We start from the raw sequence: 13,967 nt of genomic DNA on the forward strand, positions 1-13,967 counted from the left end.
GTTGGAGCAGATCTCATGTACTTCAAGTTCGTGATCATGGCATGTAGCTCAGGAAAACAAATGGTGGTGCTTGGAACTCGATTTCTTCGTCTTTGTATTAGGTAATAAGTAAAAGGTCTCTGATCGTCATAATTTCAGACAAAGAAAGGTCAGATGCCAAGCACTTCATATCTGTAACTCAATCCCACCACAGGGCAAAGGGCAAACGTTCAGCCTTTCTTCTTCCTACTTCGAACCTTCTCAGAACCATGCATCATATCGAATTTTTACTTGTAATTGGATTCAGAGTTAATTTGAGTTGAATTCAAAGGCAAAGCTGCTTACAAGGACCTTAGTTTCAGCTCTTGTCAAATACAAAATGCATATCTGAACCACAGGAGTTGGGTAAACATCCGTTCGTCATTAAACAAATCTTTAACGCTGATATCTCCAATACATATCTCACTTTTTCTTTTTTTTTCACTTGATCTTCCAAACGACTATGTTGAGAGGAAATCACTTAGGTTACACAATCCTTTCAGTTGGAGCAGATCTCTATTCAAAATTTGTACTTACTTCTTATAGATCAACCAAACAAATGAGCAAACCAGCATCAAAACAATGACAAAGAGCAGAAAAATGAAGAGGAATACACCAAGAGCTCTAGAATCTATAACACGGGTTTGCTTCTTCGAGTTACATTTTGCTAAGGGAGACCCGCAGAGCCCTTCATTATTTGCAAAATTCTCAGGAGGTTGAGGGTTCGCGAATGGAGGAATATTCCCCGTTAATTTGTTACCTGCAACGCTGAAAGTCTTGAGCCGCCTTAGCTGCCCAATTCCACTGGGAATTTCGCCGGTTAACTGGTTGCCATCCAACTTGAGAACGTTGAGATAAACACAATTCTTAAGATCATCGGAGAGTTCACCAGTAAACTTGTTCTTGGACAGGTCTAATGCAGTCAATACTCCCACATAATGTGAAATATCAGTGGGCAAGGGCCCCGAAAGCTGGTTGTCTGAAAGATCCAACCCTGTCATGCTGGTACACTTCGCTAGACCAATGGGGAACGGCCCTTGGAGGCCCATGGAGGACAGTCTTATGTTGAGGATTCTGTTCTCGTTTGGGTGCCAACACTCTACACCAACGAAGTTGCAGATGTATCCTTCTGAATTGTTCTGAAATTTCCAGGACGCCAAAGAGTTGTTGGGGTCGTCTAAAGATTGTTGCAGGGATTTCAGGCAGTCTATATCAGATTGAGTGCAATGGCAGTTATGTATGCTCATCAACAAAATTACCACAATAAATAGAGAACACATTCGTCTATGTTTGGCTTCCACCATCATCACGAATGCAACAAGACCCTTTTCTTCTTCTTCTTTTCTTCTTCTTCTTCTTCTTCTTCTCCTTCCTTCTCCTACATGCACACTTATCCCAACTAGCGTTCGTTCATCACAGTCACGAAGCGGAAAGAATGGTTTTGGTAGGAAAATGTTGGTGCTTGGAACTCAATTCTTTCATCTTTTTATTCTCCAAAAGTGCAAGTCATATTTATGATAGACAGTTGACATGTCAAGGACGCCTGTCCCTAACTCATCCCCACCATGTGGAAAACGGCAAACTTTCAGTCATTCTGCTTCTTCCTCCGAACTCCGAGCCGTGCCGTTCAAGTTGGTCTGTCTTGGTCCTCTTGGACTTGGTCACCAAAAATTTCAAAATTTTCATTGATGTGCTTTCACTTCCTGCCAAAGCTTAGGAATGCGAACAGTTTAGATTCATATTGGACCCAAGCGGCTACCAAATCCAACTTGAACCTGAGGTGGACCAGCAAGCGGATGTTTCCGGGCTCCATTGATAATCCTCATATCGAATTTTCACGTGTATACTGGATTCAGATTTCGTTTGATCTTGAATTAAGACGCAAAGCGGCTTATAAGGACCTTAATTTTAACTTTTTCAGGTATAAAAATCATATCTGTGGCTGAGTAATTGGTTTTTTTTGTTTGGCTGGTAATTTAACCAATGACATCTCTAATACCATTCTCAACTTTTTTCTGTCCATTTGTTTTTCTAACGGACTATGTTAGAGAGGGATGTTTTCTTTTTCTCAAGAAACTTGTGATATACTTGTTAGATCAAATTCGATGATATGGCAAATGTTCTTTTTATCAGGTATGTCACCATAAAAAGTATACTTCCACAATAACCAAAAGTTTGAGGTTTGAGGTTATGACGCTTTGAAAATATTAGATTAGACATTGATATTTTGCAGTGAAATAACATTGGATTTTTTGGGCACATTTTCTCTTCTATTGATGTGAAGAGATGAAGAGATGATTTTATAAAGACTTTAATGATGCCCATGAATTTCAAGAAATAATGGGAATTTCTAATCCTTGTTAGAGATCTCTCAACGGGGTCGGCGCAATGGATGGAGTAAAGGCTGTAGTCACTAGTCTTCGTTTCGATCTTCAAGACATCAACTCTTTGTACTACTAAAAAGTGGTCAACTACTGTGAAGTTGAAGGGTGGCGGATGTAACACCAAAATCAGACTTTGTATCTTAGAGGGACCAAGGGTTGAGTGAGAATTTTAGCTCTTATATGTGTAATACAATGAAATAATGTTTGAATAAACGCGAGGGGGCAAGGAGACGGGACCTCAATTCTCCTCCAAGAAGGAAATGTTTCAAACAGCAAGAACAAGGAACTAACCATTTTGTGAGCTCCTTGGACAGGCTTCGGTTACGCCCGGACGAAGTAGCCTCACGAGTGAACGACAATAAAATGTCCACAAAAACCAGCTTTGATGAATAGGAAAACAGAAGCGAAGCCAAATATACAGAAAATGTTTGGTCGATCTGTATGTCATAATCAATCCAAGAAGAACCACTTCTATGCTTGGCTTCCATCATCATTATCAATCCAAGATGACCCACTTTTATACTTGGCTTCCATCATCATAATCAGTTCAAGAAGACCCACTTCTTCTTCTTCTTCTTCTTCTAGACACCCATTTATCCCAACGCGTTTTTGTTGGTCAGCGTCACGAAGCTGGAAATTTTGTTTTAGTAGGAAAATGGTGGTGCTTGGAAGTCAATTTCTTCAATTTTTATTCATCAAAAGCTCTCTGCTGACTTTGTTCCAGGGCGGGCCAAGTAGTTTAACCTCGGATTTGAGTAGGGTCAAACTGAACCCAAATAAAAAAAATACATTGCACAACTAACAATTTTTTATTTTTCTAATGTAATTTTTTTTTTTAGGTTAGTTAGGTTGGGGCCATGGCCTAGGCAGCCCCTCCCCTCCCTCCGCTCTGTCCGAGTCATGATTTTGCTTAAATTTCTGTCAAAATTCTAAAATTTTCTCTGATGTGATTTCGCTTCCTACCAAACACTGGGGATTTGAACGGTTTGGACTCGTATTAGATCCAAGCTTTATGAAATAAAACTTAAACTAAACGAAACCTGCAAGTGGATATTTCCGGACTCCATCGACAGATAAGTCTCAGATCCAATTTTCACATGTAACTGGGCTCAAATTTCATGAACTTGAATTCAGATGCAAAGGTGCTTAGAAGGACTTTAATTTTAACTCTGTCTGGAGTAAAATCTAAATCCAAATCTGAATCTGAGTAATTGGGTTTAAATTTGGCTGGCTTTTTTTTTTTTTTTTGGGATCTTCTAAAGGGCTATGTTGAGAGAGACACACACATTTTCCTTTTTCTCGAGAAAATTTGTGATAAAATTCGATGATATCGCGGGTGTTCTTTTATCAGGTATGTCATCGTAAAACTGATATTTCCGCAAAAAATCGGAAGTTTTGATTATGGCGCTTTGAAAAATATTACGCTAGGCGTTGAGGACTTTGCAATAAAATAACAAGACAGCAATTTTTTAGGCACAGTTTCATCCTTGATTTATATGAAGAGATTTTTTCCTAAAGGCTGTTAATTAACACCCATTAATTTCAAAACACAATTTCTGCATCCTTAAAACAAAGGATTCAAAACCTTGGTAGAAACCACCGATCCAAGATCTTGAAATCTAAAATCTTAAATCACCGCATCCAAACACAAACTGTTTGATAGTTCCAGCATGTTGTCTGTGGTAATGTTTTATGCATTAGGTGTGGCAAGAAAATAGTATGACCAAAGCGAGATTATTTTGCGTCTGATGGCCATAGACAAGATGTCCTTAACAATTAGTCATGTGTTTCGTGAAAGAGTGCCTTCAAATCCATGGAAACAATAGTTAAAAACTTAAAATACTTCCAATGAGAAGCTCGTACTTTGCGATTCACAGTTTCCGTTAAAGAGTACCCTCATAACATGGAAACATTTGACAAACCAAAAGAGAAAAGATGCATTCGTATTTACAGTTTGTACAGCGACTGAACTTTCTCGTACTCCTAACTCTCCCATTCGTATCGCCAAAAAGCAAGGACCAAACAGGAAGGAGCAATGAGACAGGGCCTCTCTCCCTCTCTATCTCTAGATTTCCTTTTGCCTATCATCCATGATCAAAACAGCCGCCCCTATCAAGGTTACAAAGCTTTTAGAGATTATGCCTGTTTAGGTCCACTAAGGCTCAAATGTTGAACAAAAGTCGCGGCTATGTTCAGACCAAATAGAGAATACAGCCTCACATCTTTGACAATAATAAACGTTGTTCAGGTCCGATGAACGAGTTCAGAATTTCAGAGAGAGGAAAAGAGAAATCCAAAATTTGTCTAGCGCTATCTATTGCAATAACTTTATGTAGTATTCAAACTCATCATCCTACATGTCCAACAAACTTCATTTCATGCAAAAAAGGTTCAAACATACACTCCTGAAGCCAAGAGCAAGAACAAGGAACCAAAACCCTGCAAGTAAAAACGAAGGAAGACATGAGTTCAAAGACATAAATACCACATACAGCAGCAAACCCATGAAAGCTTCCAATAACCTACCAAGAATAGAGAAGCCACAGCACCAGTTGTGAGCTCCTTGGACAGACTTCGATTACGCCTGGATGAAGTAGCCTCATAACTGAACGACAAAAAAATAATGTCCATAAGAACCAGATTGATTTATAGGAAAACAGAAATGAAGGCAAAAATAAGGAAAATATTTTATTGTTCCGTGTATCTATTTCCGAGAAAACTTAATGCAACCAAATGCTTCAACTCATTCAGCATGTTGAATAGAAAACGATGACGACACCCATTTGCAATAATTTTAGAAGCTAATTTTCAAACAGAAAGCAGTAAAGCACACAGCAACTCATACTTTGAAGGCTTTTAAGAGACACGTACTAGAAATTTCACCAACAATCCTTAGAGCAGGCATACATGTCAAAGCACAGGACAAAGACAGGATTGATCACCCCAGTTGATACTCAGAAACCTATGGATAGCTTTAAAAATTTAAAAACTTTAAAAAATAGCATTAAAAAAAACAAAATAAGTAGGTCTTGGGTGCCTAACAGGGTTCTCGCCCAAGCATGCACTTCAAGGTGCCAGACCTGCACCTGGGCAGCCCTTTGGAGGTGCCTAGGCACAGATTCAACCTATATAGCAGATATCACAGCCTCAGGTCAGAGATCAATTAAATATCCTATAATCCGTTTCGAAAGGAATGCTAATTCATCTAGGCAGCCCTCCGGAGTATGGATTGCACACCCCTCAACTAGGAAAATATCCTATGAGAAAAATACATGTTTCAAAAGGACTAATAGTTCATTGACAAGAAGAAATCGGGCATGTGACAGGAAGTCAAGGAAAAAGAAGCACAAGGCAGCATTAGCAACCATCCTAATCTCAGATTCTTAAGTTATAACTAAAGCAGTGCTCGCCAGCTGTCACCGAAATCCACTTGCAAGCCTACTAAGACTGCTTCCTTAACAGTTAAGTTCGATGCAGCATGCTTCTATCTCAGCCAGCACAAGGCCCTATCTTTTATGGTTGCACGTTTCAGAGAAGCATTTGATGCTTTTAAACCAACCAACACAACCAAGCTAAGAGGTATCACCATGGCCTGGATGATCTTCCAGACCATAACCATAGGTTTGGTCCAAGGGCTCAAAAGTAGTTTTGCTTATATAAGTAGCACTGCACCAGGCTCGCTTGTTAGTCAAGTCATGGCAAACAAGAAGGACTCCATTTTTGTCATAAAAACCAAGGAAATTAATCACCTATCAAAAACACATCACAGAAATATGGCCAGACACCGGCAAATAAGGTTCCAACCAAAACTAGCTTTTCAATCACTCTTCCAGAACAGAATTTATGTATAGGCAGTCAAACTATATGGGGAGCTCAAATCTTCTTGTGCATGAAATGTTTCCAGCCAAAATTATAGAAAAAGATTCCCATGAAAAATAAAGTAAAATAAAAACTTATAATGTGAAACCATATAACTAAACTAGCTCCAGTTGCACCTCAAACTGAAAAAAAATCAACATCATCAAGAGCATCATATAGATACTTCATCTTCAACTCCTGTTTTTTAAATCAACAAATAAAAATGTGTCTCTCTTTCTGTGTGTCTATGTGTAGAGAGAGAGAGAGAGAGAGAGAGAGTCAAATATACAGCAAACCCATGAACCAGATAAGCAGCATTTTGTCACGAGGAAGAAAGAAAATATGAAAAAAATTATTCACACAAAAAGCAAAAAAAAAAACGGATATGTGAAGTTCTGAAAATAAAATATAATAGGGTATAAAATAAAAAAAAAATCCCCCTAACTGGGGCAACTAGATAGTATAACGAGTAGATTAATTCAATAAACGCAAAAGCACATCAAGGTATCAATCAAATATTATCAAATTTTTAACATGTTCTTCCATCTTTTTGCTTGCTTGATTGCACAAGCATGAACCATGAGAACTACCAAAATGTATCGCTATAGTATAAAACAATGGAGCTTTCGAATTAAAAAACAAGAAATTAGTAACACAAGAATGAGCCAGGTACCCTTTCAGGCTTTCAGCAGGATCTATCCCAGACATGCAGTCCCATTACAGGCTCAAGCCTTGACCACCTCTGAGAAAGAATCCTCATGTTGTATTACCATTAACAATTAAGGCCAGCCTACAAACTCCACACAAGTCTTATCTGCACATACCAGACGCCAGAAACTATTTCCAAATGTATATACGGACTTTGTACTTTGACTTGAACTATAATCTGCTATGCATACTCTGTTACACAATCTTACACTCAAGATTCAATGAGCACTCAAATAGGCCATTTCCTCTAACCAAGCATGGTCAACAGCCAGAAAGATACTCCACGAGGAAGTGAGCATTGGACTCTTACTGTCAGACCTTGTTTTTCCAGGAAACAAGGTCCGTCTTTCAGAAATGAAACTCCATCTTTAAAGCGTATGCAGATTAGAAACAACTTTACAGTGTGAGATGCCTATGCTGGACAACATAAGTTTCATCAGCTGATCTTCACTGACATTCCTCCTTCACGCTTAACAAAGAATAATGCAAGAGAAGATGATGCTTTCCAGCAAAGAAGGACAAAATTTTTAAGAAAACACATAGTCCTCAAAGAATAAGCGTAACATAGCTAAGGTTCAGAATTTGTCTCACTTCTCCTATCTCTTATCCTGTTAGTATGTTGGATACATAAACTGCGATCATCAACTGCCGGGGACAACAATTAATCATTCACAAAATAAAAGGTTCTCATAACACAAAAAGGATCAAAGTTTAAAAAAAACAAAGACGAACGTTCAAAGGAAATTTAACCATCAACTAAAGCTGGATCTAGAATCAAAAGTGCTTCAACATCTAACTTGACTTCCGTATCTGATCCAGCAAAGGACCAAAATTTGCTAATGATTCCACACTCCAATCCAAAAGCTGCCTCCACAATTACTAGAAGCATCAAAATCCAGCAACTCAGGATAGAAAATTATTATAATCAACGAATCAGGTTTATGTATCATCAGATGTTCGCAATTCTCACTTACATGATGAAATCATAACTAGAAATGAGCACCCGGCGAAGCACAATATTGATAAAATGTAGAAGATGGAAGGCTATGAAAAACAAAATATTAAAGGTAACAAAAAATTCTCATTATAAATTAAAAAAAAAAAACGCAGATAAAAAACATAGATAGCATGCGAAATGCACGCTAAAAGGAATCAAATCAAAGAGAATAACAGGACGGTACATGAGAACCGAATCAAAGCTTACATGAAAAAGGAAGCGGTGATCATGAGTCCAATCCCCACAAGAAGAACGGCAAGGGCTGGGTACCAGGTGACTGGCACGGGGCTCCCAATGGGCCTCAACTCCGAACCCTGAACCAAGTTTTCAAACAAAGGGGGAAGAACCAGAAACAAATTAACCATGAGAGGGATCAAGTGCAGAGAGAGACGAAGATGGCATAGAAAAACAAGAGGAAAGGAGATGGAATTTTACCATTTAGATCGAGAAGGAAAAAAGCACAGATCTGTCTCTCTCTTTCCCCGTCTCTCGCGCGCCGAAGAAGACGAGACCACTGTGAATGAGGGCTAAATCGGGTCTCGGGATAACCAGACCACACTGGATCCAAATTTTAGGTTCGACTTTGAAGCAGGTCTCCTGAGGCCCAAGCGTGTCAAGTCAACGGATCGGGCCTACCAAACACTAACCCAATTCAGGAACCATTTAGACGGGTCCGATACAGAGTAAAATCCAAGTACTAATGAGATCCAACTCCCAAGTTGGGCGTAGAGTTTTGAACTTGTGCCGATATCCAAGTCTAAAGGTCCCAAAAGAATGCAACCAATTTACCTCATTTTACATGTAGAAGGAAAACCAAAATAAGCTATGAGCATGAACCGGATTTTAGACCCGATCATCAGATCCAATAGGTGAAACTTAAAAAAGTACGGGTCCGGATTCAATTAGGGCCACCATAGTTGTTTTCATTTTTTTTTTTTTTTGGTCTGGACCTTTTTTATTCGATTTCTTTCGTTGGTTCAAGATCCAAAGTAGTTAAGAAACATTATTTAAGGGGGCATGTGTGGCTGCATTGAATAACTGAAGATTGATTAGTTGAGTTTAACCCTACTTCATTTTCTAATGAACAATAGGGAACTAAGTGGCAGTAAAGATTCACTAGGGCATTTAATGGTTTGGAATTTTGATTCAGAATAAAAATTTTTAGAATCATAATTCTTCTTCAAACCGGAATGAAATCAAAATTCCAAGTTTTAGTTTTCTAATTCCAGAAACAAAATACCTTTTTTGTTTAATAAATTTTAATTTTTGAAAAAATAAGCATTTTGATTCTAAAATTACATGATTATCAAACGCCCCTAAGTCAATTGAAATTTGAACTTAGGTTCGATAGAGATTTATTAAAAGCTTAGTTCTTAACCAATATCACATTCTGTTTCTTTTTCACCAACCCAACCAAAAATTTTAGCCGGAAGCAAAAATTATGTTCCTAATTATCATGGTTATCAGCAAACCAAAGAAGATAAGTTTAATATTTTAGTATGTCAACCATGGTAATCAGGAGAGATTACTCAATGTAATCCTGCATTTAAACAGGAACATGTTTAAGATGCAACCATTATCAAAGTATGAAAAAACTTAAATACATGAATTGAATGATAATCTGCCAACGATGTCAAAAGTCCTGCAGAAATCTCGAGATCTTTGGAGCTTGTAGCAGGAAAGACGAAGAGATTGGCATCGGGACGCTGTGAACCAACGAATCTGAATATAAAACGGTGTATAAAATATTATTATTAAAAGCTACTTTCGGTGAATTTTATATTGGTTGGCTGAGACTGCCCGCCGGGTCGCGTCAGATATTGCTATATGTAATCCGCACCAACGAAGACGAGTTCGATCAAAACTCCATCGCCCCCGTCTTTCTCCTCCATCGTCGCTTCCCCCACGGAAGAATTTTTTTCTTCTAAAGGTCATCGCCGCCCATCTCCGGCCGATTTTTTCGTGTGCATATCTGGTGTTGGATCGCCTTGGCAATCTCCGTCAAGCACCACCTCCGGCTCAAAAAATGGGTATGGAAATCTCAGAGTAGCCCTGCAAACTTAAATGGCTGGGGGGCAAGTCTCTGCCGGAGCTCACGAACCTCTCTAAAGCTCAGGAACACGCCAGACCCCTCTGAACAAGTTGCAGCCATGTCCAGTGGGTCTCTCGTGTTCTTGAGCTTCAGAGAGGAGACCATATCGTGAGCGAGATCGATCTGCTTTTGTAAGCTTGCAGGGACTACTCGATCGGTCGGACCCGTAGAGAGAAAGAGCGGCCGGTGACCTCTCAAAATACCTGTTTTTTCTGAGAGCCTCGAGGTGGTGTCTGACGGGGTTGGCCAAAACGATCCTTACACTCAGAGGATGGATATACTTCCGGCAGGCATATGTCTTTCCCCGAATCATCATTTTTCTCTTTTTTCCATGTCCGATTACACTTATACATCAGATCTGATCTTTCTAACATGAAAAATAAGGGCATCAAATCCCTCATCCAGTTCCAGAAATGAGGGCTTGAGCCCCCATTTTCCTGCCGGAAAAATGGATTTGAAGCCCTCACTTCTGGCACCAGACATGAAGGCTTCGTAGCCTTCACACTCTCCGACATTTCTCTCTCTCGGGTGCCGTTCACCCTCGTCTTTGATTGAGGGCTTCGTGAGGTACACTTTCAGACTCGTTCACGCTCATCCTTTCATCCTCTCTCTTGGATTTGGCCGGCCATGGGCTTCACTTTCACCGCTTGAAACCCTCGGCCACGGGCACTGGACATCATGGCGTGACGTCTCCCGCCATGGCCTCCTGCGTAGATCTCGGATCTGTGGGGGACGACTGACCTCCCCCCATCTGTGTTAGGGTTAGGGTTTTGCGGTTGGTGGAAGCTAATAAGTGTGGGCCGACAGTTTTCAATTTGGTCCGGGTCTAGATTGGCCCGGATCTGAACCAATCATATGATTTCAAAGATTGAACTGGATCCCATCGGCCTCCAAACTAAATCTGACTTCATCCAAATCTGAATCCGAAGTGGCCTTCGGATTCTAGTTCTATGCCCCGAATGTCAAAATGAATCGGTTCTGGATCGGATGTCTGAGTAAAACCAATCCATTTTCATCCCTCATCCGGTCAGGAGGCTTGCAGAAGTAGGGTTTGGGAAAACGCTCTCGTCTCCGTGGCGTCTCTCTTCGCGCGGCTCATCTTGCGATCTCCACGAGGCACCATTTGGATTCTGCAGACGCTTGGTTGGGGAGATCCTGTCTTTCCTCATTTATCTTGAATGGCCCTTCACTGTTATGTCATTTTCCTCGCATTTGTTGTCCCTCTCCGAGGGGAAGATCACGGGGAAAAACCTTTACCCCTGAAACTTGTGAACTTCTCTGGCCCATCGGGGCGTGTAGTTAAGTTTCAGGGGGAAGGACATACGGAGTGATGTGGAAGAAATGGTGAAATTGTCAAAATGCTATTCAGATAAATGAAGAACAAGAGATTTCCCTCCGCCATCCTTTTGCGGGTCCAAATGGTTCCTCATGAAGGTAACAAGAATGATCCAACTTCAGATTTGGTTACCTGTGTGTGATCCGACTTCAGCTTCAGCGTTCATGAAGGCAACAAGAATGATCCAGCTCCACCAAGACAACGGAGGTAACCTTTTTTTCTTTTTTTTCCTTGAAAGGTTTAAATCTGAAGCATGACAACAGATCTAACGCCTCTCCTCTAGCCTGTGACCTCAGACCAACTCTAAAGACTCATCTGAGATGGACTGTCTCGTCTAATAAAGGATATATGTTACTTTTGAGTCCCACCTTAGCGCAAGCGCGAAGAAACGATTGGACGAAAAATGGCATAAGACAGGCCGTCAGTACGATGCCGCTCTCACCTTTCAAACGCCGGGAAAGCAACACGCAAGGGGTTGGCAGATTGTTTAAGATGGTTTCATTTTGGACATCTATGTGCATCAACTCCTGATACCCATAAATCCACCGGAAGCGGTCACTGAGTTTGGGGTTCGGAATACTAGTTGTGAGGTGCTTGGGGCCTTAGCTTGTTCTGTGAATCAACTGCGGATGCGAACGCGGGATGTGCGGCGTGCGCCCACTTGCATTCATCAGCGTTGAGATCCTTTAGAAGCTTTATCTACAATGCTATGTCAAGGACAATGCAAATGCCATTTTTGTTGTATCAAATTTCTGTCTGAACTGATCTAGCAGTGGTTTTGATAAAAAGTAACGGATGTATTACAGAAAAATCAATGGATATGCAGGGGTTTATAGTATATTAGTTTCAGTACTTCGAAGTTAGAAAAAACTACGAATCATGAGGAAAACATTGTAGAAATTCAGCGTCATCCATGCCTACATGAAGTATGAATACTTATAGCAGCTGTAAGTAACATCTTACAGTTCCTCTATCACAAGTGATTTTTGTAATGTAAGAGTTTGAGTGCATACCTGAGCTAGTGTGGATGGAAAGTCCTTTTTATGCAATTATCTAAATTACGAAGTTGGCATTTATTAAAATTTTAGCTGCCATAGAATGTTTAGGCCTTGAGAAGTTTGACCTATGCAGCAATTTGGGTTATCCCGAGATGAAATTTTCGCTAGTATTACATCAAACGGCAGCCACCATTTACGTCATAAGAACAAATTTTGTGAGATTGCTGGGCCTTCTTGTCTAATTGATAGGGGCGGAACATATGTGTGCTTCTGGAAACTCAAACTGACTGGCCGCAGAAAAAGCAGCTTGGAAAATAGATAGGTAGCAATAGCGTGGCCCAGCCAAAAGTAAAATAGATCTTGTTAAATTTGAGAATAAGGAAAGATGGTGCTATCGTTACATTTTTCAGGGAAAGGAAGGTCCCATTCTTCAGGGCGTTACTGGGGCACCTTTTTTCTTCTTTGATTATCTAAATTACAAGGTTTGGCATTTATTAAAATTTTAGCTGCCATAGAGTGTTTTGGGCTTGAGAAGCATCCGACCTATGCAACAATTTGGGCCATCCCGAGATCAAATTTTCAGTAGTATTATGGCGAACGGTAGCCATTATTTTCATCATAAGAACAACTTTTGTGAGCCCATCTTGTCTAATTGGTAGGGCGGAACATGTGTGCGCTTCTGGAAATTCAAACTGACTGATTCGCAGTTAAAGAAGCTTGGAACATAGATAGGTAACATGGCCCAAAGAGAAAAGTTAAATAAAAATTGAGCTAAGGAAAAGAAGGTGCTATTGTTACTTTTGATAATAAGGACGAGAAGGGGCCTATTCTTCAAGGCCTTCCTGACACTTTTTTTTCCTCATTGATGTCCGGAGGACATTTTTTCTATTTATCGTTGTTACATTTTTGTTGATATCAAGCATGTTTCAAGATGTGTGTTGGACTGTAGGACGTTGATAAGCACCTTCGTGACAAATAAATAAACAGTTTATTTGAGCAGCCGTGTATATTTATGCAGAAAACTTAACAATTGAAGTTCAAAGTTTTTTGGAAAGTATATTCAAATTTGTCCTTAACAACCACACGTTTATGTGTTCAAATTAAAGTCAAGATCATGTCCATATGCATGCCTTATGTGTTTAGATTTGTCTTGGATATAAACTGTCTATGAATACCCAATTTCTGCACACATATAAACTGCTTCATGTGTTCAAGCGCATACATTGAGATCCTGATTTTGGCTTATTATTGTTCAATTACATATGGGTCCGATGTTAAGTGGTATTTTCTATTATTTCCGTGTAAGTAGTATTTTCAGTATTTGTCATGGACTGATGTTAATAATGCTTTTCAATGTTAGCAAGCAGACGATAGGTGGTGGGGGACAGTTTTTGTGGTACTTCTTTGTTGTTCTCGAGATTTGAGGATATTGTCTCGGTTTGGGTAAAATAGGTCAAAAAAAATGGAAGAAAAGAAGATCAGAGACAGTGAGAAGGTCAAATGGACAAATACCAATCATGGTACACAATAACCTCTATCTGGTTGAAGCCTATAAGGTATTGCAGCAACATCCTTG

General features: G+C 39.8%; 2 protein-coding genes across 2 annotated transcripts; both read right to left on the reverse strand.

The window, feature by feature from the left end:
• Positions 1 to 535: 535 nt before the first annotated feature.
• LOC116245704 (probably inactive leucine-rich repeat receptor-like protein kinase At5g48380) lies at positions 536 to 1,457 on the reverse strand. Its single transcript, XM_031617218.2, has one exon. The coding sequence runs from the start codon at positions 1,323 to 1,325 to the stop codon at positions 552 to 554; it is 774 nt and encodes a 257-aa protein (XP_031473078.1). The 5' UTR covers positions 1,326 to 1,457; the 3' UTR covers positions 536 to 551.
• A 3,233-nt stretch (positions 1,458 to 4,690) lies between these two features.
• LOC116266436 (uncharacterized) lies at positions 4,691 to 8,557 on the reverse strand. Its single transcript, XM_031647660.2, has 4 exons — positions 8,401 to 8,557; positions 8,173 to 8,279; positions 4,929 to 5,007; positions 4,691 to 4,841 (listed from the first exon to the last, which is right to left on the reverse strand). The coding sequence occupies exons 1-4, from the start codon at positions 8,401 to 8,403 to the stop codon at positions 4,794 to 4,796; spliced, it is 237 nt and encodes a 78-aa protein (XP_031503520.1). The 5' UTR covers positions 8,404 to 8,557; the 3' UTR covers positions 4,691 to 4,793.
• Between the last annotated feature and the right edge of the window lie 5,410 nt (positions 8,558 to 13,967).

The sequence above is a fragment of the Nymphaea colorata genome, chromosome 1, assembly GCF_008831285.2.
Source record: "Nymphaea colorata isolate Beijing-Zhang1983 chromosome 1, ASM883128v2, whole genome shotgun sequence".
NCBI classification, from domain to species: Eukaryota; Viridiplantae; Streptophyta; class Magnoliopsida; order Nymphaeales; family Nymphaeaceae; genus Nymphaea; species Nymphaea colorata.

Coding starts and splice junctions, on each gene's coding strand:
- LOC116266436 (XM_031647660.2), bottom strand. Junction 5,008..8,172: donor ATCACCGCTTCCTTTTTCAT/GTAAGCTTTGAT, acceptor TTTGTCGTTCAG/TTATGAGGCTACTTCATCCA. Junction 4,842..4,928: donor CTGTGGCTTCTCTATTCTTG/GTAGGTTATTGG, acceptor TTTTACTTGCAG/GGTTTTGGTTCCTTGTTCTT.
- LOC116245704 (XM_031617218.2), bottom strand. CDS start 1,325: ATGATGGTGGAAGCCAAACATAGACGAATGTGTTCTCTATTTATTGTG.